Raw genomic sequence first — 23,502 nt, 5'->3', positions numbered from 1 at the left:
TTCAGCTGCTGCTTAACCAGTTCTTGAATGGGCCAGGCACCTTCTTAATTGGTTCTGTAGTCTTAAATGCCTACAGTCGTGCTTTGGTGTGCCTCTGGGACTGCCTTAGTCCATATGTTATAGTGTCTTTCGTCTGTTTGTTTCTGACTGGGATCCAGAAATCCATCTCAGAGCCCGAGTCCTCCGAGGAGCCCACACAAATAGTCATGCTCTGCGAATGCTGAGCATGATGCTGACTTAGCCCTCGTGGGAAGTAGTTAGAGCTTGTAGTCACTGTTGAGATACTTGCCTTTGCGGTGGCAGGGGGAGGGGATACCTGCTCATGATTTTTACTTGAAAAAGATTAAAATATCAACACATTCTGGATGCAGAGACCAAACATGAGTCTTCCACATCCTTCTCCCCCTCATACCTGTCCCCCGTAAGGAAGTATTTGAACTAATAGCCATGGAAACTCAATGTGAATCGTGACTTCCTTGTTGTCAGGTGACACTACTTCAGCAAGGAGGGGGGCAAGCCTGGTGATGAATCACCTATGGGTTGGTGATGAAGATGCTCTCCTAGAGATGGGAAGTATGTTCCCATAAGTTATGGGGAGGACACTAAACCCAGATTTTCAGCTAGAGGGAAAATGTTACATTCATCAAAATTATTCTTGATATTCTCTTCTGCTGCTGTGTTTTTAGAGAAAAGTGGGAGCTTTGCCRCTTGCTTGTTGAATGAATGGGCACAAAACACCATTGGAGGGAAAGTTTTGGACTTGGGATGACAAATGGGCAGAGCTTCCTGCCTGCAGATTTGGTTTGGATTTCTGATTTCCAGTTTTCCTTTATGCAGTGTTTTTATTAGTTAGCTGTTAGTTAATTGCTTAGCTAACTAGTGTATTAAGTGATTCTCTATTCAGTGAGAACTTTCCTTTTCTCTGATTTTTAAAAGAGGTTTGAGAAGCCTCTTTGTCCCTGTGTAGGGGGCCTTGCTGGTTCCATTCTTATTAGCTAACAAACACTCCATCAATCCCTAACTTAAAAATGCTTGAGACTTTACCATTTCTGTCTTTGGGTATGGAGTCTTGGCCCCGATAAGGTTGTGGGCAGGTTCAATAAACGCTACAACAGCATTTAGTTTGAGGGTTCACTGGAAAAACTCTAGGAGGTGGTGGTAATACGTACTCTTTGCCTACTGGCTCCAAAGTGAATTCTCCCTCCTTGGATGTGGTTGTCCTAGTTTGCACTAGGCATGTTCCTGTGCCAGGAAAGTGAACAAGCCAGGAAGTTTTGGTTTTGTGCTTTTTTCCTGCCTGTCTAGCAAGCACATTTAATCAGGTTGTGCTTAGTGACTTGTCTTTCTGATGATTTTTTGCGGGTTTCATGGACTGATAGGAGTAAGATGACAGTTTGACCTTATGGCTGTGATGCTTATAACCCTTAAATTAGTCAGCCAATTAGTTTAATATTTATCTAGACTGCGAAACTAGTTTTCTAAGTTAGCTTTGAATATCCCTGTGTATATGCTGTAGTGTACAGGAGAATCTGACTGAGAAATTGCCAAGGTTCAGTTTTGCTGGTGCACACCAGTGGGTCAAAGCAGTGTGACTTCCACGCTAAATGCTGTTTTGGTTCAGAGCCAAAGATAGTTAATTTCCTCCAAAAGCAGGAGGTTTTAAAAATTATGGCCATGGTCCCCACACACTCTTTGGAAAGTTGGTTATTTATCACATTCAGCTTTGTCCTAGTCCTGACTCTTTTATTCTTATACAACAGTAAGGATGAGCTTGATGCTATAACAGCTAAGTATTAGGAACCAGATCTCTAGTTCTAGTCCTTAAACGAAGATTTCTCTTACAGAGGGGGAGTTGTTAGTGACCTAGACTAGTCCAGATGGTGCTTATGGTACACTCTTGGTCTTGAGTGTTTGGGCTGTATTCCAAGAAAGTCCCGACACTTGATTGCTGCAATGAATGCTTTGGACAGTTGCACATAATTCCTCAAAGAGCTAAGAGCTCTAAGGCTGGAAGAGTCTGACCCAGAGGATTTAAAATTTAACTGTCTTTGGCCTTTGCAGCTTGTGACTCTGAACCAAACTAGTGTTGTAGTGTTTGTCTTCTGGAAGCTGCACAGTGCCARTTGCCTTGCTGCTGTGCAGATTTCCCTCAATTACGGAAGTGTGAAAGCTGATTTGAAAAATACCTAGTATGCTGAATGCATCCAGAGCAGTAACACCAAAAGAATCTCTGCCAGTTTTGAGCTGCCGCATGTGTGCCTTGTTAGAGACAGACAGCGAGTTACTCCCTGCGGGGAAAAGTGCTGGACTCAGTATTGTGCATCCAGGGGAGACGGGGAGGCAGCAGAAACACTGCTTGGATTGTAAACTCTTGTAAGGTTTTGTGCCATTTGCAACACAGTGAAGCCCTTTTCCTTGCTGATGATACCACTGACTTTGTCCCTGAAGCATTCAGGAAGTGAAGCAGTGGCAGCAACAGCGTGGCAGTGGTTTGATTCCTGGCCACTCCCTGACTTGAACAGATGCTGGTAAATAGAGGCCATAGGCAGCTGAGGGAATGACTAACTCTGCATTCAGGCATCCTTTTCCTTTCAAACAGCTGGGGCAAGGGGATGCTTTTGGCTTCAACTTACCTCTGAGTAGCAGCCATCAGTTTTGGACCCCTTCTGTCCATGTCTGAGTCTTCCAAGCTGATGTTAAATACGTGGGTGAATACAAAAAAGAAACAGATGAGAGAAAATACTAGGGGAGCAAGGGATGGACACATATGCACTCTGGAAAATAAGGCTGAGTAAGAGGAGAGATACTGAGAGAAAGAGCTCATCTGAGGGTAGGTCTTATCCAGAATTAAAATTCTTATTTTAAATTAGTCTCATTTTGAGAAACTTGATTGTAGATGACATTCTTGAGAGAGGCTTCCAGACTTAAGTTCCAACATAAACTTAATTCTGCTGCTGGATAGAGTGAATGGTTGATTGTGTTATTTTTCTTTAGCAGCCTATTTTCATAGGATTTATTTTATATTAAATCTCTTAATAAAATGTAAAATTATACCAAAGGACTTCTTATCCAGAGGAGTCATAACCAGCTTTCTCAAGAGGGCTTTTGTAGTAATCTTTTGTCTTGTAGGATGGGGAAGAGGAAAGAGAAAAATTTCTGCTCTGTGGTGTTTAAAATCCTGAATACATCTAAAATATTGTCATACGTAGGATTTTTTTTTTAACTTGCCTAAGAATGACTTGATACAGGTTTTGATTAGACAGTTAAGTCAGGCTTTACATCTTGCTCATCTCAGGATCTTTTGAAGGTGGAGCTGTGAGGTGGAGCTGTGAGGCTGGGCACTTGCAGACTGAAAGCTTGAGGAATCAAAGGGAAAGTCCATGAAGTCAGAAAGGGTTTCAGGGTTTCTTAAAACCTGCTGCTGATTGCTTTGGAGAGAAGAATTGATGACCTAAATTGGCAAACTGTACAACTGTTTATCCATTCTTAAGGTACTCAGGAAGAAGCTTACCAGTGAGGTAATAACTGAGATGGTGAAAGAAGCTTTGGCTTCTTGACTGTGGTTCCAGCTCCTGTATCACAAGAATGGAGAATCCTTTCCTCTCGTTTTCCTTTTTCTGTTCCTGCCTTTATCTTTTTGGTGTATTCATTGGATGATCTTCTACTTTTTCATCTTAAACCTGACAATGGGAATTGCATGCGAGTGTGTGTGTGCATTTCAAACATCTGGGACAAAAAGGCATTTGAAAATAACTTCCCCCTCATGCTTTTTTTTTCTTTCCATTTTAGACTATTTAAGCTTTTTAAAAAAACACATAAACTTGGTGAAGTGTATTCTGTATCTAAAAGTCATAAGAAGAGCAAAACTTACTTGTAGTTTCTGGTAAGTTTGGTCTTGGAAAGTTTCTGGTAAGTACTTCAGCTGACCAGGAATGTTACGTTGAAGTCCATATYGTAACGCATTGTAATTGAGAAGAGGAAGATTAATTTCTAAATGGAATACTGTATTAAAGAAGGTGCTTAACTGGTTCTGAAGTTATGGTCAATTGTTAAATTAACTGTTTCTAATAATAAACCTTTGAAATGGCCCTGAATCACAGAGATTTGGTTATAGTTGGCAAAGCTGTTTAACTCTGATTTATAACTAGACAGACACCTTCTAAAATTCTTTTTAGAATTTATAAAGGTTGATGCTCTCTAACATGAATTAAATTTAGCTCAGTTCAGTGTTGAGACTAATGTGCTAATTTAACCTGACTTGGTACTTATTCGGTACTTAAGCTTGCACTGCTTTGTTTTTGGTTCAGTGTCTTAGCTTTGACAATTTCCTATGATTTTAAATGTTGAGTTAAAAAAAAAAGATATTTTATGGAATTTAGATTCTTTGAAGAAAAAATTTGGATCTTGGGACAGTGAAAATAATAGCAGCACTTTGGCTTTAAAAGTTGCTGCTTCCTCTGTATCCAAGTCCCTGGGCTTCTTATTCACCTCARGATAAGTTGCTATTTCCTTGCTTTATCCCCTGTAAAAATCAGAACCCTAATTAAAGACCTGGTTTGGGAATGAGGTGTTATATTTATTTCAAATTGAGTCAATTTTGATCACTCCCCCAAACTTATTTTTTGTGACTTTTCCTCTATACCTTTTTCATTATTTCCCAAATCCAGTTCTAAAATAATACCATGCCTTTTTGTTCAGTAAGTGTTTGATGGAAATCTGAAATGGTCATCACATTCAAGAACACCTGGGTTCTCCCATTTGTTCCTTTATATCTGGAAAATTGTACTCTCTTAGTTACAGAAATCTCTGTTACTACCATATGTGCAATTTCCCCTAGACTTTCTCCCCGGTCAGAACTCCCAGACCGGCATCCAGAGTTCTCCAAGTTTGAGTTGCTCTGTCTCTGGAAATCCTGATTGCATTTACTGGTTACATGCAGGCCATTTTTAGTACCTGTGCAGCATGGCTAATGCACCTTCTGTTCACTTGATCTACCACTTTTATTTTTAGTTTGATCTTTTTTTGAAGAGTGCATATCCTTCAACAGTTGTACTCTGATTATGACAGCTTTTCCATGTTGTTTATGCTTTTACGGTAGTTGCAACTTTGCATCTTGCACGAGGAGTTCAAGTTTGTTCCCTAGGCAGATAAGGAACAACTGGTCACTAACTGTGTTGTATACATAGCTACTGTTTTCATTGATGTTAGTTCTATATTTTTTCATGCTCTCCCATCTTCATGTATTGATTATTTTTTCATCTGTCTGCTGTGTCTTGTTGTGTACTGAAACAGGGTGTGACAATCAAATGACTCTCTCCCAGCTTCCCCTTGTTTCTTATTGTAAAGTTCCTCTTTCTTATGCCAGTGTTGATCTTGGCAGGTTCACAAAAGTCTTTCTATCATTTTCACTAATAAGTTTTTAGTGTTTAATTATGTATTCAGTGATGATAAAGACATTTTTTTCCCACAGTTTTGCTGCTTTTGACTTCCAGCTTTCTTCTGAACATAGATTTTGCGTTCTTTGATTTCCACCTCTCAACACATAATCTCAGAAGAACCTTTGTGTCTATTTAACAACCAAACGAAAACCTGATTTTCTGCTGCTAGTATCACATTGAAGGGAATCAGAAAACTGTCATGCTAATTATGATGGATTTCTTTTTGTTTACAATCTAAGGAGGTGTGCCCACTGAGTATAATGCTTTGTGTTAACCGAATGAGTAATGAGAAGAACTTGAATGCAGTCCTGACCCTAAAAATGAGTATTTGGTGTCTGTTTCCTTTCTGCTCTCTCAGGACTCTTTTCAGAGGAGCTCTGGTGGCTTGAGAAGGCTAGCATTCTGCTTTTTCTGTCTTTTTGAATTTCTGTCCTCTCTTGAGCAACCTCTGGCCAGCTAATTAGTTCGAAAATTGAGTAGTGGTGAAGAGTCTTTTTACATGGCTCTGATTCCAGCCACAGAGCTGTCTTTTCTGTTAGGACTGGGTGGATGGCTCCATGTTTTTGGAAGACATCAGCTTTATAAAAGCATTATTTCAAGCTGTTGCCAAGTCTCTGGTCTATCTCAGAGCTGCTAGGGTAATAGCATATGGGGCTTTACTAGTCCTCTTTGTAGCTGGTGAGCTCTTGTCCTTTTGGCCTCCAGTAACACAAGAAATTCTTCACCGTCAGAGTATTCCCCATTTTTTTTCTTTGCCTATTTTTTAATATGCTTGCTGCTGGTTGCCATGTGAGTTTTGTATGACTGATAAAAACTGCTCTAGTTTTTACTCTCATGCTGGTGGTGTATAGTAATTTCCCCTCAAAAACAGTGTTGGAGCTGTGTTGTACTACTTGCTGGTTACAGGTGTGCATTTGCAGCTTTGATCCTGGGGTAAAGCTTGATTGTGTACCCCCATCTGTTTCCCTTTCTGGAAGCTGGTGAGATGCTGAGGAAGCTTGTGCATTAAATAGCTTTCTGCTCGCTCAGATGTAACTGCATTCTCCCTAGGAGGGACTGAAGACAGAGTGGTGAAGAGAAACGGAAAAGCCAGAGGTATAAGGGAAGTGCATATAGCTGGTATTCTGCATACACAAACGGTGGTTTGTGTGACATCCAGGGCTATGTATCACTCCTGGGCACATGGGAATAGTGGAGGTTTTAAATAAATTTAACTGGATTCTTTGTGGAAAGGTGCCAAGTTTGTGGAAAGGTGCTAGTTARCAAGATGTTTCTTCTGGGCAACTGCAAGTTTAAGAAATGGGGGATGTAGAGAAGTGAGGAAGTTTGATCTGTAGATAGTTGTCCTTCAGTTATTTTTTCTGGAGGCAGTATTTCAAGTAAAAACGCTTGGAAAGTCTTCAGTGACTTCCTTCCTCTTCCATAGCTTGTTAGGATGCATAAAGCTATACCTTCCCGAGAAGTGAGGTAACTACTCCTGACTGAATGACAGTGAACTAAGTTCACCAAGGGCGAACCCAGCTGAAAGGGCTCTGGCTTGGTTACGCACACAGAAGGAGGAACAAGAGCTAGAATTACATACCAGGACTTGTGCGCTCTTTCTAGCGCTTGCTGCACTCCAGCATGGCTATCTGGCACCAAGTTCATTTTCTCTCCATAGCCTGCACCCCCTTTTTTTTCTTTCCTTCTTTGCTTCCCCACATTTGTGGTAATAGAATTACTGCTGGCTGTTCAGAAAAAAATGTTGTGGCTCCTGGATTGGGAGCCAGACAATACCATTTCCTATGTCCTCAACTGGTCTGGCTCTGAGGCAAACCAAGGAACCTGTGTCTGTGGATATTATGGTTAGCAAAGGCTAGCCTATATATAGTTTGGCCGATGGCTTTAGGCAAGCTATGATAAACCATGATCTTTTTTGGAGAGGAGGAATGAGAGGGATTACAGTGACAAGCTTTCAAACCCAACAATTAGTTTATGTTTTCAAAGTACTCCCACAAATGGGGAGATTGAAAAAAAGTGTAATATTTTACAGTCCTTAATGTAGAAATCTGTGGCTTTCTTTTCGTGTTCGTTTTGTTTTGTTTTTAAATATATAGGACTCTATCTTAGACTTCATTGTGTTCAGAAACTGCGCGTCATGCTGGACATGCTGCCAGTCAGCGAATGTGCTGATCTGTTGACATGTATAAAAGAGACAAACAGCTTATGTATCTTTTGAGGATATGAGGGATGTAGAAGAGTAAGCTTCTCCAACAACATTTAACTTAAATATGCACAGTTATTAACAGAAGAAGGGGTATGTCAGACAGCTCTGCACCTGGACATACAGCTGTTTGTCTAAAGATGATCAATTAAGGTCTCTTTTGAATAGAGCTCCGTTTAAGGATCCAGCATGTTTTATGCAAGTAGAAAACAACTTGTAACAGTAAACTTAACAGTATTTTTATTCGTTGGCCTGACAGATTTCTCCTGTGATAATTGTCTGAGTGCCATGGTAGCTCCTGCAACCTAGCCACACACAGCAGGCACCGTGGGAGAAGGCTTGAATGGCAGATCCTACTGCTTTCCAAGAACGCATTTTCCAGCCTAGTGTTGGAAGCACTGCAGGTGCATTGCATTGCACAAAATATTCAGGCTGTTTGATTAGCTGCCCTTTGTCTCCTAACACTGCTTATTTCCATTATTAATGTAGGTAAGTAAAATCCTAATGGTCAGTGTCAGATGCTGATTTCAGAGGCAAAATCTTCCGGATAGCAGAAGGTGCCTGTTTCACAAAGGCAATACTTGTTTTTTCGTCTTTATTCAGGACAGACTTCTGGTATGCTTTACAGCATGATACTGTAAATATCACTAGCAACTGTGTATCCTACTTTTTGGCTTGTCTAGGCAACACTGAGATGCTGCTGCTATTACAAAGCTTCTATCATGAAATTGAGTATTTTACGTAAAAATACATGGGTTTTGAATCTGTTTGTCACTTCGAGGCCTGTTGGCTCAACCAACAGATTTCCCAGTGACCCTTCCTACTCCTTGAATATTGTTCAAAGCGGTAGTGAGAGAGTAATGTGCTGTAGCTGCTGCTTCCCAGTTCTTCACAGTAGTATTTGCTGGTCCCTCTTTTCCTTGGGTTTGTGGAGAAGGGGAACTGTGTGTGATTGCTTGGTAGTTGTTGTCATATAGACAGAGGAGGGAAAACAATGCAAAATACAAGCATATAGAGAAAACTAAGAATCCAGTCTTGGAGGAAAATACTTCTGTTGGTGGGATGCTCTCTAGGATTTGCTTTGATGAGTTATAGTGAGGTTAAGCTAATGATTCATTATAAACAATAAATCTACAAGACAGCACAGGAACAGTGTTTGCTACCTGCTTTAGGATTATTTCTGAAGGCTTTTAAAAGAAATGGTGCTGTCATGGGAAGAGAAGAAATCTGAGCTTTGTTATTAACTCCTAAAAAATTCTTAGAGTAAAATTTTCCCAGCCTTCAATCCAGAAGTAAGCATTGATAGGGCAGATGGTTGTTTGTAGGAACCTCATATCCCTAAATGCATTTGATGTTGCCATTGCTGTCTTATAACCACGTTCCTATTTTGGCTTTTTGTATGCACTGCTTCAGGTATCATGAAGTCTGCCTTTGTTTTTCTTAATGCGGTGAAATACCTTGCTGAAATATCCTGACAGTACCCTGCTCTTGGACCAGAACTTGGCTTTCAATATCTTACATATTGACTACATTTACATAGTAGGTCAGACTGTGCTCAAGCACTTGCATTTCTTCCGTTTGGAGCCTGTAACCAATGGTGAAAACAGGGACTAGGCAGCCGTTTAAAAAACAAAATATTTAATTTTAATAAAAGATGTAGAGAAAAGGGGCTTTTAAAAGTTTTTATATGTTTACTTTATCTAAAGAAAAGCATTGCACAATGGTGACCTAGACAGAATTTAGTTTTTCTATTTCCCTAGTGGGTTCTGATTGTCCATTTTAGCTGAGCAGCTCCCTGGCGTCTGCTCTGTGCAGAGGGTGTTTTTAAACCACACAGGTGTACTTTTGTTCTTGTCGTTTCCCAGGCTTTTGACTTCCCTTGTCAAAACCACCAGTTCTGTAAAATGTTTGGAGCTAACTGGCTGAATATCCCTGGCTAATAATTCGGGCTTTGTCCCTTCTCAGTGTTTACGTGTGAGTTGAAGAACAGCTTTTTTTAGCTGTTATTTCTTTTGTGGTTCTGTGTAAAATCTATGATCTATAGATTCAATCTATAGATAGATAAAGTGATCTATTTATAGGCTAGTATACAGTTGGTCATCCAATAGCTAACTCAGTGTGTAGTGTTTATAAATGTTACAGAACAGCTCTAAACTTAGGCTTCCAAGGTGAAATATTGGAATCACACTTAAAAAAGTGTGTGTGTTTACAGGTGTTTTAAAAAGCAGTCTTGAGATCAAGGAGATCTAGACAACTTATAAACTCTATCTGAAAAACTGGGTATGTAGGCAGTCAAAAAGCTGTGTCTCTTCAGCACTACACTGGGCATGATTGGGCATGTGGTATTTTTGAATATTCACTTCTGTCTGTGGATGGTAGTCCATATAGATGGTGGCACTGCAGGTGTGCACATGAAACCAGGATTTTTGATTTCTTTGTAGTAATAAGAGTGCTCCTGTGACCTACCTACCTTTGTCTTCAGTGCAGCAGGATCAAGGGGGGAGCTCGTCTACGCTCTGTGCTCCCGTTTATACCAAAGGCATACCTGGATCATTATATTACATAATTTCTAATCACAGGGCGAGGCGGGTATCTGCAAATGCTAGCTGATAGTACAGAAATCTGGACCACTGTCAAAAGGCTGTGTAAGTTAATAATAGTGCTGCATCAAATTCAGTGGGAGTTGGATTGGACCTGTGTCAATCCAGGAATCAAATATGCTATTTCACCCAAATATGCCATTATTTGAAAATAATCTTCACACAGAATGGATGCAACTATTCCATGCATTCTGGAAACTCATTGCTCCAAGGTGTTACTTGTCCCTGTGCCTCAGTGTGGGTGATGCTTCATTACAGCATCAAGAAATCTGTGCCAAGTCTGCCATAGTTGTCTTAGACCACTTATATATCATTTGAACAGATCCGGAAAGAGTTTTGGAAATACAGTCTGGGTAGAAATACAGTCATATGTTCCATAGCGATATATTTTTTAGGAGGGTTAGCGTTGCAGTAATGAACTCTTCTGATGATAATTATAATGATTAGTTCAATTTAAAAAATAAACAGTAAAATCCATGACCTTTTCTGAGGCCAGGCCCAATAGGAACTAATTTGTGATTTTTTTTTAATACTGTGTTGGACTAAATTTAAAGTACTGTATAACTCTTGTATATATTTCATTGATTTTAGTATGTAACGTTGTTTAACAATATAGGAGTTTTATTATTTTCCAGTGTATCAACAGCTTATATCTCATTACTTGATTGATTTGAGATTGAGTGTATTCTGAATCATGGCAGCTAAAACCACTGAAATTTTATTAGGTGCTGCATATTTCTTCCTAAATGAAAAGAACAAAAAAAAGTTTGTTGTGAAAAGGTAAGAATAGACCATTTTAGTCCTCCAACTTGGTATAAGATGACTCTTCTGCTTTGGCAAGTGAATTGCAAAGACCCGAGAGCATTTTCAAGAAAAACTGTAGTGTTTGTGAGCAGCCCTTTTCCTTTGCAGACAATTGTGGATCCAGTTATATCCAGTGGAACATATTCTTCTCCTAATGTCTTCATAGGAGTTTTTAGGAAGTCTCTTATTTTCAAGACTTACTAATGTAAGTGGAATGTATCCTCCCACAGGAGCGTCCTGATAGTGGCAGAGACCTCTAGGCACAACTGTGATACAAATAATGACTAGGGATTTTTATGCTACAGAGTTCTAGAAATTAAGTCTTCATGTGGAAGGGAATCATGAGTGTTTCTGTTTGTCAGAGAAAAAACTGAGACCTGGGAAAGCAAGCAAACTTGGTAGTTCGTTTTGTCTTTCCAGTTTCAGTTATTATTTGTGTTATGATTGTTCCTGAGACTCTAATTATGGAGTGTTGAAGAGTACTCACTCAAAAAAGAAATGTTTTATCCTTAAAAAAAAAAAAAAAAAAGCCATATAATCCAGAAGTATTTTAGAAACAGGAGATGGGTTTAAAGGGGGGAGTGAAAGGATTAACATGATCAGCTTCATGAGTTGATCAGCATGGTCAGTTGTAGCATCAACGTGTAGGTGCCTAATAGAGGGGTGGATATCTCAGAAAATCAGATTCCTGTAATATTTGTGGGAATGGCTTGCTTTGTGGCAGGAGGGCAAAAACAGTTTTAAGGAAGCTGAATTAGCTTTGCAAATGTTTTTTGGGGAAGGAGGTCCTAAGCATAAAAGATGCCTCCTGGAAAATCTAATGAGTGGTAATGGAGGCAACCACTCTAAGTCAACTGAAAATAATGTTATCCCTGATTTTAAGCTAAAACATCATTTAAATTAATACAGTATAATCCATAAGCTCTCTTAATAATGCCTTCATCCTAACTTTTCACATTATGACAAGAGATACCTTTAGTATTTGTCTGTTCTGAGAAACAGTAGTTACAATACACTGGAAAATTTTGGTAGGGTAGCAACTTCTCTTTACATGTGAGCGTACTTGTCTGGTCCCTGTAATGGTTTTACCACACAATCTACACATATACTGAAGAAAGAACAAGCGTTTTTGCTCACCTTGTAACTGATTAGGCGCTTTGTGTTGAAAATAATTTTCCCAAACAGTTTATGTAACTGCAAGAGGGGAGAATAAAATTTCTTACTGATAGTGAGGAGTAATATGTGCTGTCACATGATTGACTCTTGCATGCCATAGGGTAATAAACACATGGGAACAAGAAAACATTTCAGATGCTCTGTACTTCAGGCCTTTCGAAGAGCAAGCAACCTTGCAAAATGTCGTATGTTGTACATCTCTGCTCTGCATTTGGAGGCTCTTTCATAACACTTTGTATCCTCAGTAAAATGAAAGAGAAACTTCACATGCCAGAGCATGGGCTGCACTGCATATTGTAAAATTCTGGTACCACATTTTTCACCAATTTCCATTAAGCTTTCTGGGCATTAAACAGCTCTTTTTCCTAGCTAAGTTTTGCACCTCTAGCCTAGGTTTAGGCAACTAACTTTCAGTCATCTTGTACATAAGGTGATTGAAAGATTACCCAAGTTTACTTCTGTCTGAGAAAGGATAGTGGAATCATTATGATGGTCTGATTTAACAAAATACCAACTACTCTGAAAATTAGCTAGCTATCCGTTACGTTTCCGTTTACAGTTGTTGCCATCTCACCAGACAAGTAGACTTGGGAATATATCTTGATGTGGAATGGGGGGGGAACAGGGAAGAAAGCCATACAGTGAGTTTTGTGTTTGGATGGACATCCATTTAGTTTCCTTTCTCTACAGGAGATTTGTTTTCTTGAAATACTTCTTGTCACTGAGCGTGTACCAAGTTTACAGTTGTTTTCAAAACATTCTAGTTTGTACTTTATTAACATTTTCATAGATACTGTTAAGTGTCATTACTGAAACGATTCAGCACTCTGAAGAGCCCTGATATGCAGTAAGCAAGAAAAAGTTGCATCCATTTTACCTACTGGTTTTTGGCTGCCTGTCCCTCAAGCTTGTTTTTCTAAGAAGTGAAGTCTCTGCGTGTTAGACTAATTACTGCATTTCAGTTCCTTAACTCTTAAAAAGATTGGATGTTGGCTATGTAAAAGCAATGAAATGTGCAATGATTTAGCCAAGAGTCCAAATATGTATTACATGCTTGCAGTTGAAATGACTATATAAAATGAACATAGTGCTAATTGTTGATTCTGTATCAAGCCACAGACTACTGTCCTCTGCCCCCCCGCTGTTAACACCTGTTGTGGTGAACAATATTAATTAGCATCAATGATCCAGGGACCTTAAAACTGTTGCTGATTGATAACTGCTCTTTGCCGTATAAATTTACTTGCATCTGTGCAAGGTCAGGCAGAGTGATACCAGATGAGTTAAGTTCATTAATTATTTCCTTTTGCTGCTGTTGCTGTGGCCTGACTTGGAAATCAGTGGGAACTTTGCTGTTGCCTTAATTCCTAGAGGAATTGTTGTTTGTTCTTAAAAGTGTTCTTCCTGTATTTTTAGGGGGACGTCTGCTTGTACTTCCATTTTGCCATCTCATGTTATTAAATGATCTCTTCCAGCAGTTAGCTGTGCAAATACATGTGTTGATTCTAACTGCATAATAAGAATAACCAGATTTGTGTACATTTCTTCTTTTTCTTTTTTTCTTTTAAAGCCTGAGACTGCAGCTGTGCTGAAGCGCACTGTTGAGGCTCTTATGGAGCAAGGAGCTGTTGTGAGGAACCTAGAAAACCTCGGAGAAAGGGCTCTACCTTATAAAATCTCCAAGCACAAACAGCGTCACAGAAGAGGAGGGTATGCATGATGCATTATTCCTGAAAATATTTCAAATGCTTCTTTAAAATGTGCATGCGTAATTCTCATTGTTTGGTCTTCCCTGTGCTGTTTGGGAGTATGTATGTAACATTTATCACCTGTGTAAGGTGTTCTGTGGCTGTTCATATGTATATTATACTATAAGTATTTTGGGTTTGTATTTTGTGTGGGGTTAGCTTTTTGTCAGTTTTTAGTTGTCATATTATGAATAGTCGTAGTTCAGGCCTTCATATCTACTTCCCCCAACGTAGGCAATGTTAGTCTGTTATGTCATTTTTATGTAACTATTTTCCAAGCCAGTCTGTTTACTGATAAAAGCCTTATTTAATCTGCTGGCTACTAATTGGCAAAACTGATTCTTTTTCTCTGATGCATCTGAACTAAATGTTAATTACCACATATATCCTGTAAGACTTGCGTGTGTTTATGATACAGTTTTTATTGACGACGACCACCACCGCGTAATTTGTGGGGGGGTATGATTTGCTTACTTGAGGAGAAATGAGTACGTCTATCCCAAACTGAGATTCTGAGTTAACATAGCGGCTAGCAGATTTCTTCTGAGATGGAGAACGAATGTGCTGTAGATCTCGTCCCCTGCTTGCTTACCCGCATGTTTTGTTGCTCCTTAGGACTACCTCTGCCATGAGTGCTGGCGCTCAGCAAGGATTGAGAAATGTTGCTAGGCAACCAGGATTGCACAGAGGCTGCGTACAACAATCAAAATAACAATTAGATACACACTTCTCCTAATCCTTTGACTATAGCTGCGTGAAAGCTGACTGTTGGCCAGCACGCGAGCTGTCTTCCATGGTGTGCAGTTGGTGCGGGTGAATGTGAAGTGGCTCCAAAGGTGCGCTTTTAGGCTTTGCAGCCGTTCTTAGATCATCTCCCCAGGGCTGACTCACGGCTTCCCTCCCTCTTCTGAAGACCTCTTTATTCTCCTGTGAAGTAGGAGTGGTGACAGCTGCCAGTTAGAGCAGACTGACAGAAAGGATAGAAGAAGAAATCCCTGTGATGTGCCTCTTACTTAACCAAAAGCAGTGGTGTCATGGCCATAACTGCTTGCACTCTTCCTCCATGGTGTCTGTAATTGTCTGCCTTCAAAACATCTCTTGATCCTGACGGTTGTGTTTTAGCGTGAAGTCCTCTTGTCTACACATGGAAGCTAATGAAAGCCTCCTCTCAAGGCAGAGTTATTAATTACCTCATTCTTCTGTTGGCGTAGAAGCATTTTATGAATGTTAAATTCTTTTCAGACTGCTTAAGCAGAACAGGGATCTGGTATTACACTGATTTTACACTGGGGAGCCAGGGCAGAGGGATTAAGTTCCATTAGTTTTGGATGCTGAAGCCGTGACTTCTACATTTTAGATTTTTTTCTAGAATACTTAACATGCTGTAACACGTCATTGCTTCGGACCGCAGTTCCCACTCAACTTGGGTGGCAGCACTTCTGCAGATTGGGTCTCGGGTTCTTCAACTGGGAAACCAGAAAAGGAGAACACAATAACCAATATTGCAGGAGTTATGTAGCAGAAATGAATGGAATCCATTCCTCCAGGGGATCTTTCAGATGCCTAGACTAGCTTAACTCTTTTAGTACAACAGATTACATGTTTAGTAAGCAGGAGGAGGGGATCTGCAGACTGCAGTGCTCTTCCCTGCAGAGTTCTCAGTGCAGGCTTATTTTGCATTCTGAATGAAGCAGGGTTCTAGTAAAAATAATTGCAATCATGTCTTGATACATAAGCATGAAGCAGTCAAATTAATGTCAGCATCGCTATTCCTCCTCCACCTGCCAGTTCAAGTCTCTCTAAGCATTTAGCAGTCATTCTGCTTGCCCTGGATTTAGCTCCTCTATATTTGAATACAACAGTTCTCTGCTCTGAATTGCTTGACTTCTTCAAAGGGAGAAGCTGATTAAGAGAGAGTACTACTGGAGAGAGTAGTTTTCTGTGCTTTCAACTGGAAACTCAGATTCAGGAGAAACAAGATATTATAATGGTAAGCAGCAGGCAGTTTTAGTATCTGGTAATTTGGGAGAAAGTATTTGTGTAGATTTTGTTAGGGAGATTGCAGTGCAGTGTGAGTGTGGTGGATTCCTGATAGACCATCTGATATTTTATGTGGTTGGGAGAATAACTTGGGATATTAAAGACAATCTAGGAGTAGGAAGTGAAAAGCCAGTTCTTTATCCACTTTGTAAAATTGCTGAGTTCTGCTTTACAGAATCTGTAAAACAAACAAACCAACCAACCTGACAAAAATAAGCTTTTAAAATATCTCAGTAAGTTAAATATGCACCTGTACTTACTAAGAGATCTAAGATCTTTCCTCCTTCATAGTGAATTTTTAATCCTGTTCCCTTCTTACCTGTCTTACCAACTCTTATTTAGTAAGACAAGACTCCCTTTCTTACCACCTCCCTGTTCTTACCCACTTGGTGTTGAATAGTATAGAGCGTTACAGAGTAATTTGGTGTAAATAGTGTAGTGTGTGTCACCTTTTCATTATTCTGTTCTTTTTTCTGAAGTAACCAGAACAGCTTCTGTGAGTGCAGATCATGCTGTGTCTGTGAGGAGAGTGTTTAATCTTTTAAAGCTTTTTTTTCTTTAGGTKTTTTTTTTTTTTTTTTTTAGTTTTRTGATKMTCASCRGGGCYTMARGTAGTTTATTWYCTGATAGTGGGYAGAGGCTTTTGGGCTTGGGATGTATGCTGAATCTATTACTTCTTTGACCTCTTGACTGGTAAGTGGTGTGAAAATTACTGCAATACAGCATTCATAGTGTGGGTCACAGCTTAGTAAAATCTGCCTCTTAGAGACAGCTCTTGTCCTAGTGACCATTGTATGAACCATCTCCCTGTCACTCAGTGGCATAGGATCCCCTCAGCTGTGTGGAGTGTTTACCTGGAAAAAACAGATCAGAAAATATATTGACATTTTATCTTCCAAAATAGTGTAGAGTGTCTAGTTTTGCTCCCTTATAAAACTCTCCCAATGTTACCCAGTCTGTTTCTCTTATCTTGACTCAAGGGCCATCTGTATGGCACCAGCCAGCTATTTGCGTTTTCCACTGGAATGAGCTCTGTGGTGTGCCTAGCTGCCATTTTTTTTCCCCAGCCCTTTGCTGTATGTTTCTTTAATTTAATTGATTTCATTTTAAATACAATTCAAGTCTTTACTTGCAGCATATAATAAAACTGAATGATTGACAGAAACAATACGGCAGTGCAATATGCACAACAAAGCTACCACTGGACTTAGCCAAGTTATTTTAGTGTCTTCCAGTTTAATTCCTTACTATTCACGGAAAATACATATTCATAGGTCAATTTTGGGTCAGGTGTTTCCGTATGAGTTCTGTAGAGCTTCAGTGTTATCCATCTCAGAAAGCTGGTACCGCGTTAAAGGCACGTAACACATTTAGGAATATCCAGGAGACTTTTTTGAGAATGAGAGTTTTGCTGCCAATTGATCTGTAAGGTGAGATTTTTTGAAGCCTGCCATCAGGGATCGTGGCCTGCGGCTGTCACGGGAATGAACAGGAGCTTTACTCTCCCAGGCAGCTTTGAAGACCTTGGATCATACGTCTCATTGGCTTGTTCCTTCTCAGCAAATAATATTCACTGAGGAGGTGGCACATGTGTATTGAAGGTATATTAAAACAAATTTAGGTCTTTCTCTTAAATGCATCTCTCTTGGCTGAAAACACCTTCATTTTTTAGAGTATCTAATATTGACAGTTTTTGAATTTAAGTAATTATGAAAATTGTATGTTTCAGGAACTGTGTGGATGCATATGAAGAATAAAACTTTTAAAGCATTGGTTTACTGATGTTTTAAACTGAAGCTAAAGTAGCTCCTAATTTACATTTATGATATTAATAACCATAAAACATTAATATTTCCTTTTAAAGAATTTAGGGTCATGGCTCAAGTAGATTCTGTAACTTATCACAAAATTGTAACAAACACTTTTCATCCTATGGATGAATAAAATGAGACACAAGGACACATTGGTTCCAATGTGGATTAGGTATGTAAATTTACTTGAGGTACTGAGCTTGAGTGACTTGCCCATGACCACTTTGTCACTTAAAAAAAAGAAAAAAGGATTCCCAACTTTTATCTTCTAATAGGCAATAGTATTTGCTCTGAGCGTTTGTTTTTCTAGTCACTACTTGTTTATCACTGTTAATGACTTGTTTTTAAATTATTCTTAATACAGTGGTGCATTTTTTTTTCTTTTACACTGTATCACATTTATCAGTAGATGCTTATTTTTGGAACAAGCAAAGGTGAACTGATTTAAATAAGGTGTGTATTAGTATTTGAATTTAAGGAATGTTAAACTGTAGATTTGTCTGCTATTTACAGTGATACAAAAGCATTGAATTCCTCAAAGCAGCTTTCAAATAAAGTGACCAGACAAGGGCTGGATGAAATTACAGTGCCATTGCTGCCTAAATAGGTCAGTGTTAAACCGGAGAACGTTGCAGCTGCTTGTAAAATGATGAATCCCAGTAGTACAATCTGTGGGTCAGGTTGGGCTTTGTGGCATACCTGAGTTGTCTTTAGCCTTGCCAGGCTATGTCTTAATCTCGTGCTTGTGACACCTAATGCTTCAAGGCATCAGGCAAAGGAGCTGGTTTGGGGGAGGTGGTTGGTTTGTAGGATATTTTTACTTTAGGGGAGCTGGTGCGAGGAAGTCTACAAAACAGATCTTTAAAAAATAAGGTTCAGACACTGCTTTGGGAAGGTGGCTCAAACTTTTTATGGACCAGGGATCTAGTACACTGGAGGAAGGAGCTATGGCTGACTTTTTGGGGAGAAGAAAGTGTCCAGATTTTACTGGGTTTTGAATATTGCCTTCTACCTAATATCTTGCTATCCCCTAGAGATTTGTTCTTAGTGGATTTTTCTTTTCTTTTTCTTTTTTTTTTAAACGTTGCTGCCATTCTTATTTTGGTTATCTCTCTGTTGTACATCAGCCTGGTCACTGCTCAGATTTAGTTATTCTGTAAATCAGTGGAGCCTTGTGGCCTCTACCTTCTACTTTGCTCTGTGTATGTGTTTGCTTTCCCCCCACTTACTCCACCTGTAATTTAGTAATTTTTAGACCTTTCTCCCTGCATTTCTGACTGTTGCATTTACTTTATTTGAGAGTTCTCCAGCTAAACTGTGCGTAATTCTGATTATTCATAACAATTTTCATGTTTTTCTTGCCAGTTTTTCACTGCCTTGTTGTTTTTTTCCCTTTCAAATTTGATTTTGAAAAGATGGCAATTTTCTTTTGTTATTTGCTTGCTTGTCTCTTAATCTTTTTGTTTTGCTGTTCATTCCAGTTATCTCATCAACCCACTTGTTCTCTGAAATAGCAAACTCGGGTCTTACTTTTGTTCTTGCTGAATTGTATTTTAGGAGCTTATCTTAACACGTGCATGGGGAATTTTCTGCTGGAGGTGTGCAGGGACCCTAGTGATGTCCAGACAGACTAACAAGCACAGAATATATATAGCGTCTAATAGAACCAAGAGTCAAAAAATCTGGGTTGCAATTTTAGTTGCGCCATGGGCTTGTTTGTGTGACAGGGGGAAAATTGCAAAGCAAGGTCCTTTCCCAAAGATGCAGTGTGATCAGCTCAACTTGGCTTTCAGACTTTGCAGCTCTGCAATTACTTCCCAGCGGTGGGGAGCAGTTCATCAGGCTTCGGTAACTTAGAGTCCCCTGTACTGTGGCGGGAGGGCTCAGTGCCTCCCTCGGAGGCTGTCCTGTCCGTTCCTCAGATCACTCCCACTTCAAGGTCTGAGGCAGTTTGTCCCCCTGTAGCACCATCATGTTTTGCCTTTATTAGATGGCAGAGTGACATAAAATCACTTTGTCTAAACAAGTGCTCAGGAAGGAGATGGCATCGTTTGCTCCTGTTTAATTTCTGTGTGCCTCAGTGTCCTCATATAGCAGGTACAGACAGTTATTAAGAGGAGTGTTTTGGTTGCTAAGTGTAATGTTAAAAGATTTGAATATTTTGGAAACATATCTATGTAAATTATTTTACATGTTCAGACTGTTCATCTTTAAGTATCTGAGGTTAGCAACTATACTTGCACAATTTATTTTTAAACAAGCAGCTTGTTGCGAAATAGTATTCCATGTGGACAAGAGCTGTTAAATAGTCATTCTAATAACACGTGCTGTCTGGATATAGCTTTATTTTATTTGTAAGAGTAAAATAATAGTTGCCCATCAGAATTGTTCTCAGGAGCTTTTAAAAGTTTTAACAACCCTTCTTCTCTTGTCTCCAAGTAAAATACAAACTATCATACAGTTAAAGGACTTCATCCTTCAGATAATGTACCAAAATGCTTAGCTTCACTCAGGCAGACTGTCTCGATTATTTTCATGGCTGTTGAATGATTAATGCCAAATAGGAAGAAAGAAAAGCAGGTGAAAGAGCTTGCAAACTTTTTCTTCTTAATACCACCAAACTAAGCTTATAGTTAATGCACAACCAGTCTTGTTTGTTCTACTCAGATTTTAGAGCACCTGGAACGGCATCAGCAAAAAGGAGTTCTGTTTCCGTAATGTAGTGGGATGAAAACCAGATCAGTTTGAATATTTGAGTATTAGGCACATTTGCAGTATTTGCTGTTAAATTGATCATCTTCTTCCACTAGATGGGGCTTTCTTCACTGATGAATTGAACCATTACTTTTCCTTCAAGTGCTTTTGTTCACATGCACATGCCATTGTAAGCGTGCGTGTGCCTCAGGTAATAGAGCCGTGAAGTGATTTTTCTTCACCTTATCTGTGGGAGTGCAATTTCCACAATTCTGGAGCATTTCAGAGGAAATGGCACAGTGCAGTAGCATGTGATGTTAAGGCACCAGTATCATTGTCTCGTGCACTACATTCTGTAGCATCCTTGTGCAAGCACATTGATTAAATGCAGTGATTGCTCTTAAACAATGATCTTGGTGGGATGGGAATTTTGTTTCTTTAAGCTATGTATTCTACAGAAGCAGAGATGTGACCCACACAGAATTAATACTTCCTGTGTAACTACAGCCCAGCTTATAACAGTTTAGCAAACTTTTCAAATGCTACCCCAGTGAGAACTGACCAAAACAAAGTATCTATTGACTTTTCAAATACACAGAATAGGTCAGACTGATTTCTCTTCTGCAGTGTAACAGTAAGTTTTTTATTTTATTTTTCTGCAATGCTGCAAAATGTCTTTCCATTATTTAATTAGTTTAATAACAGGCGTCCATGTCTAGGATTTGGCAAACGAAATTTCTGAAGACTCTGGATAGCAAGAAATAATTTTCCCCAAAGTACTTTCTCATTATGGATTATTTGCATCACTCCTGTGGCACAGCCTAGTTACTGGCTACGGCTTTTGGTTTTGTTCTGGTACTTGCCAGTTGCTCTCCTGGTAATTTTCAAGGGACTTAATCTATTCCATATGTGTTTTTTGAAAGCTAAAAGTAAAATGTTAACTAGTCCTTCCAGCTACAAATCAGAAATCCCTCTGAGCATAAACTTGGCTGATTGCTCCACTGAGGGAAGAGTAGCCACCACAAGAGCTGAGAAGAAAAGCAAACTGCCTCTCCTCAGAGTAAATGCAGTGGACCCAAAGATGAGGTGATCATTCAGGTAGCAAAATGATTTCATTAACATAGGATTACTTTAATGAGAAGGAATGTCCAGCTACTTTCACAAGAATACCAATGCCTTTTTTTCCTCCAGACTGTTTTCTGTTTCATTCTTAGGTGCTCTACCTGTTCATCAGAACATTTTCTTTCCTTTATATTTCCACCTCCCCACTGGCAAAGCTTGCTTAGACTTACTGCCAGTATGTACAGGAGAAATTTAAAAGCAAGATAGCTAACTCAGTTCAAGCTTATCATGGTTAAGCATATACACATTTTCTGGGCACACCTGTGGGATTACACAGCCTCCTCCAAGTCCTCCGTATATGTGCTTTTCCCTTTTCTCCCCAGGCACATTGCACATAGCCTTAGAGTCATATTGCAGGAGGATTTAAAAGCTGGTTTTGATCCAGGTGCTTTTCAGGATTCTTTGAAGTCAGAGAATGTCCATTTGAAAGCAAACTATTTGAGTATGCATAGGACTCAAAGTTCAAACAATTTCTGGCTTGGATACGTTGAAAAGAATGAAAGAAATTTAGCATTTTTATTTCATATGCAAAGGCAAGCCCTCCCTTTTTGCAATCATATGATTTTGCTTATGTTTCCATTAATGCAGTGTTCTAATATGATGTTTCAGTAGATAGTCTGTTGTCCTGTATTTAAATCGTCCTTCTATTTATGGTAGAGCAGAATGACAGAAATAAAACTGTGGTCTCACAGCGAATCAGTGGAATTTTCCTGCATTTCTCCCCTGATGACTCGGCTGACTCCTAGAGAGCCTAAACTCTTTCTGGTTTGTGCTTGCAAGAAAGAGGTGGTTTCCCTCCTGCTTTCCTGTATTTTCCCAATATTTAAGTCTCGCTGGGATTTGGTTTTGTTTACTAGACAAACAGTAGCTACAACATTGTGTATCAGGTCATAGTTCATTGGCTTAAATTAAGGTTGCTGCATGCCTTACTGAGAGGTGGGTTTGAAAAAAACCCAACAACCTCATGACAGCTGATTTAAATACATATATTCTGGGGGAAAACATTCTAGATCTCCTCAGAGATTGCAATTTCACTTTTGGTGGTTTCTTTTGCAGTCATTAGTTTATTCTTTCTTTAATGAGGGAATAGTATTTTTTTATGCTGGCCCTCTTTTCCTTCTCTTTTTTTTTTTTTTGGCAGAGCAAGGCAATTATTGCTTGTTATGTTGAAGAATGCTGGTTGTTTTTTTTAAAAAAAAGTTGCATTGTCCCCAATTACTGCAGTTTTTTATCCTCAGATAAAATACCTATTCTGCGAGGAGTCATAAAGATATGCTGTAACAGCTCATCCTCCCATCCCCCACTTCTCCTTCAGTTATCAACAGTGCGTCAGTGGAAATTTCCACCGTTTGCTAATGTGAAAGAAAGCACAAAGTTGCAAAGCAGCCTTTTGAAAAAAAAAAAAAAAAAACTATTGCCGTTTTGGGAACACAATGAAAAGCAGCATACAACTTGCGAGCAGAAATGAAATGAAATTCTAGAGAAGTGGGACTAAAATGATACAGCAAAGGCCACAGTTTGCAATATCAAATGAATGTCCTTGCAGACAGATCCCTAAGGGAAGGGGGCATGTAAGTGTTGTTGTATTATCAATTACAATTTCTCCCCTGACAGCCCCTGTTTTATTAGTTGCAACTGTGAGAGAACTTGGAAGGGTTCTTCCAAAAGAGAAGATTTAAGTGGCATCTGTTAAATTTACCAACGGCTTTTCCTTTTTACAGGGTGTGCATCCCTGAGAAGTTGCTACGCAGCATTTCTGATACATTGTCCAAGCGTAAAAATTGTTTTCTCCCGACAGTTGTAACTGGGTGACTTCTCTTATTTTCTGGAGACCAGAAAACAGTAGGCAGCTCAGTTTCTCAAATA

The 23,502-nt window shown here is 39.3% G+C and overlaps 1 protein-coding gene across 1 annotated transcript in view; it reads left to right on the top strand.

Moving 5' to 3' along the window:
• The window catches only part of MRPS6 (mitochondrial ribosomal protein S6), a 49,515-nt gene that overhangs the window by 23,002 nt on the left and 3,011 nt on the right, over nt 1-23,502 (top strand). Inside the window, exon 2 of the mRNA XM_026077648.1 lies at nt 13,792-13,931. Within this exon, the coding sequence (XP_025933433.1) occupies nt 13,792-13,931 (140 nt within the window). The remainder of the gene's footprint in view (nt 1-13,791; nt 13,932-23,502) is intronic.

Source organism: Apteryx rowi, unplaced genomic scaffold, assembly GCF_003343035.1.
Source record: "Apteryx rowi isolate R43461 unplaced genomic scaffold, aptRow1 scaffold_46, whole genome shotgun sequence".
In the NCBI taxonomy this organism is placed as follows: domain Eukaryota; kingdom Metazoa; phylum Chordata; class Aves; order Apterygiformes; family Apterygidae; genus Apteryx; species Apteryx rowi.
Note: the sequence above shows the minus strand (reverse complement) of the source record. Positions and strands in the feature narration are given on the sequence as shown.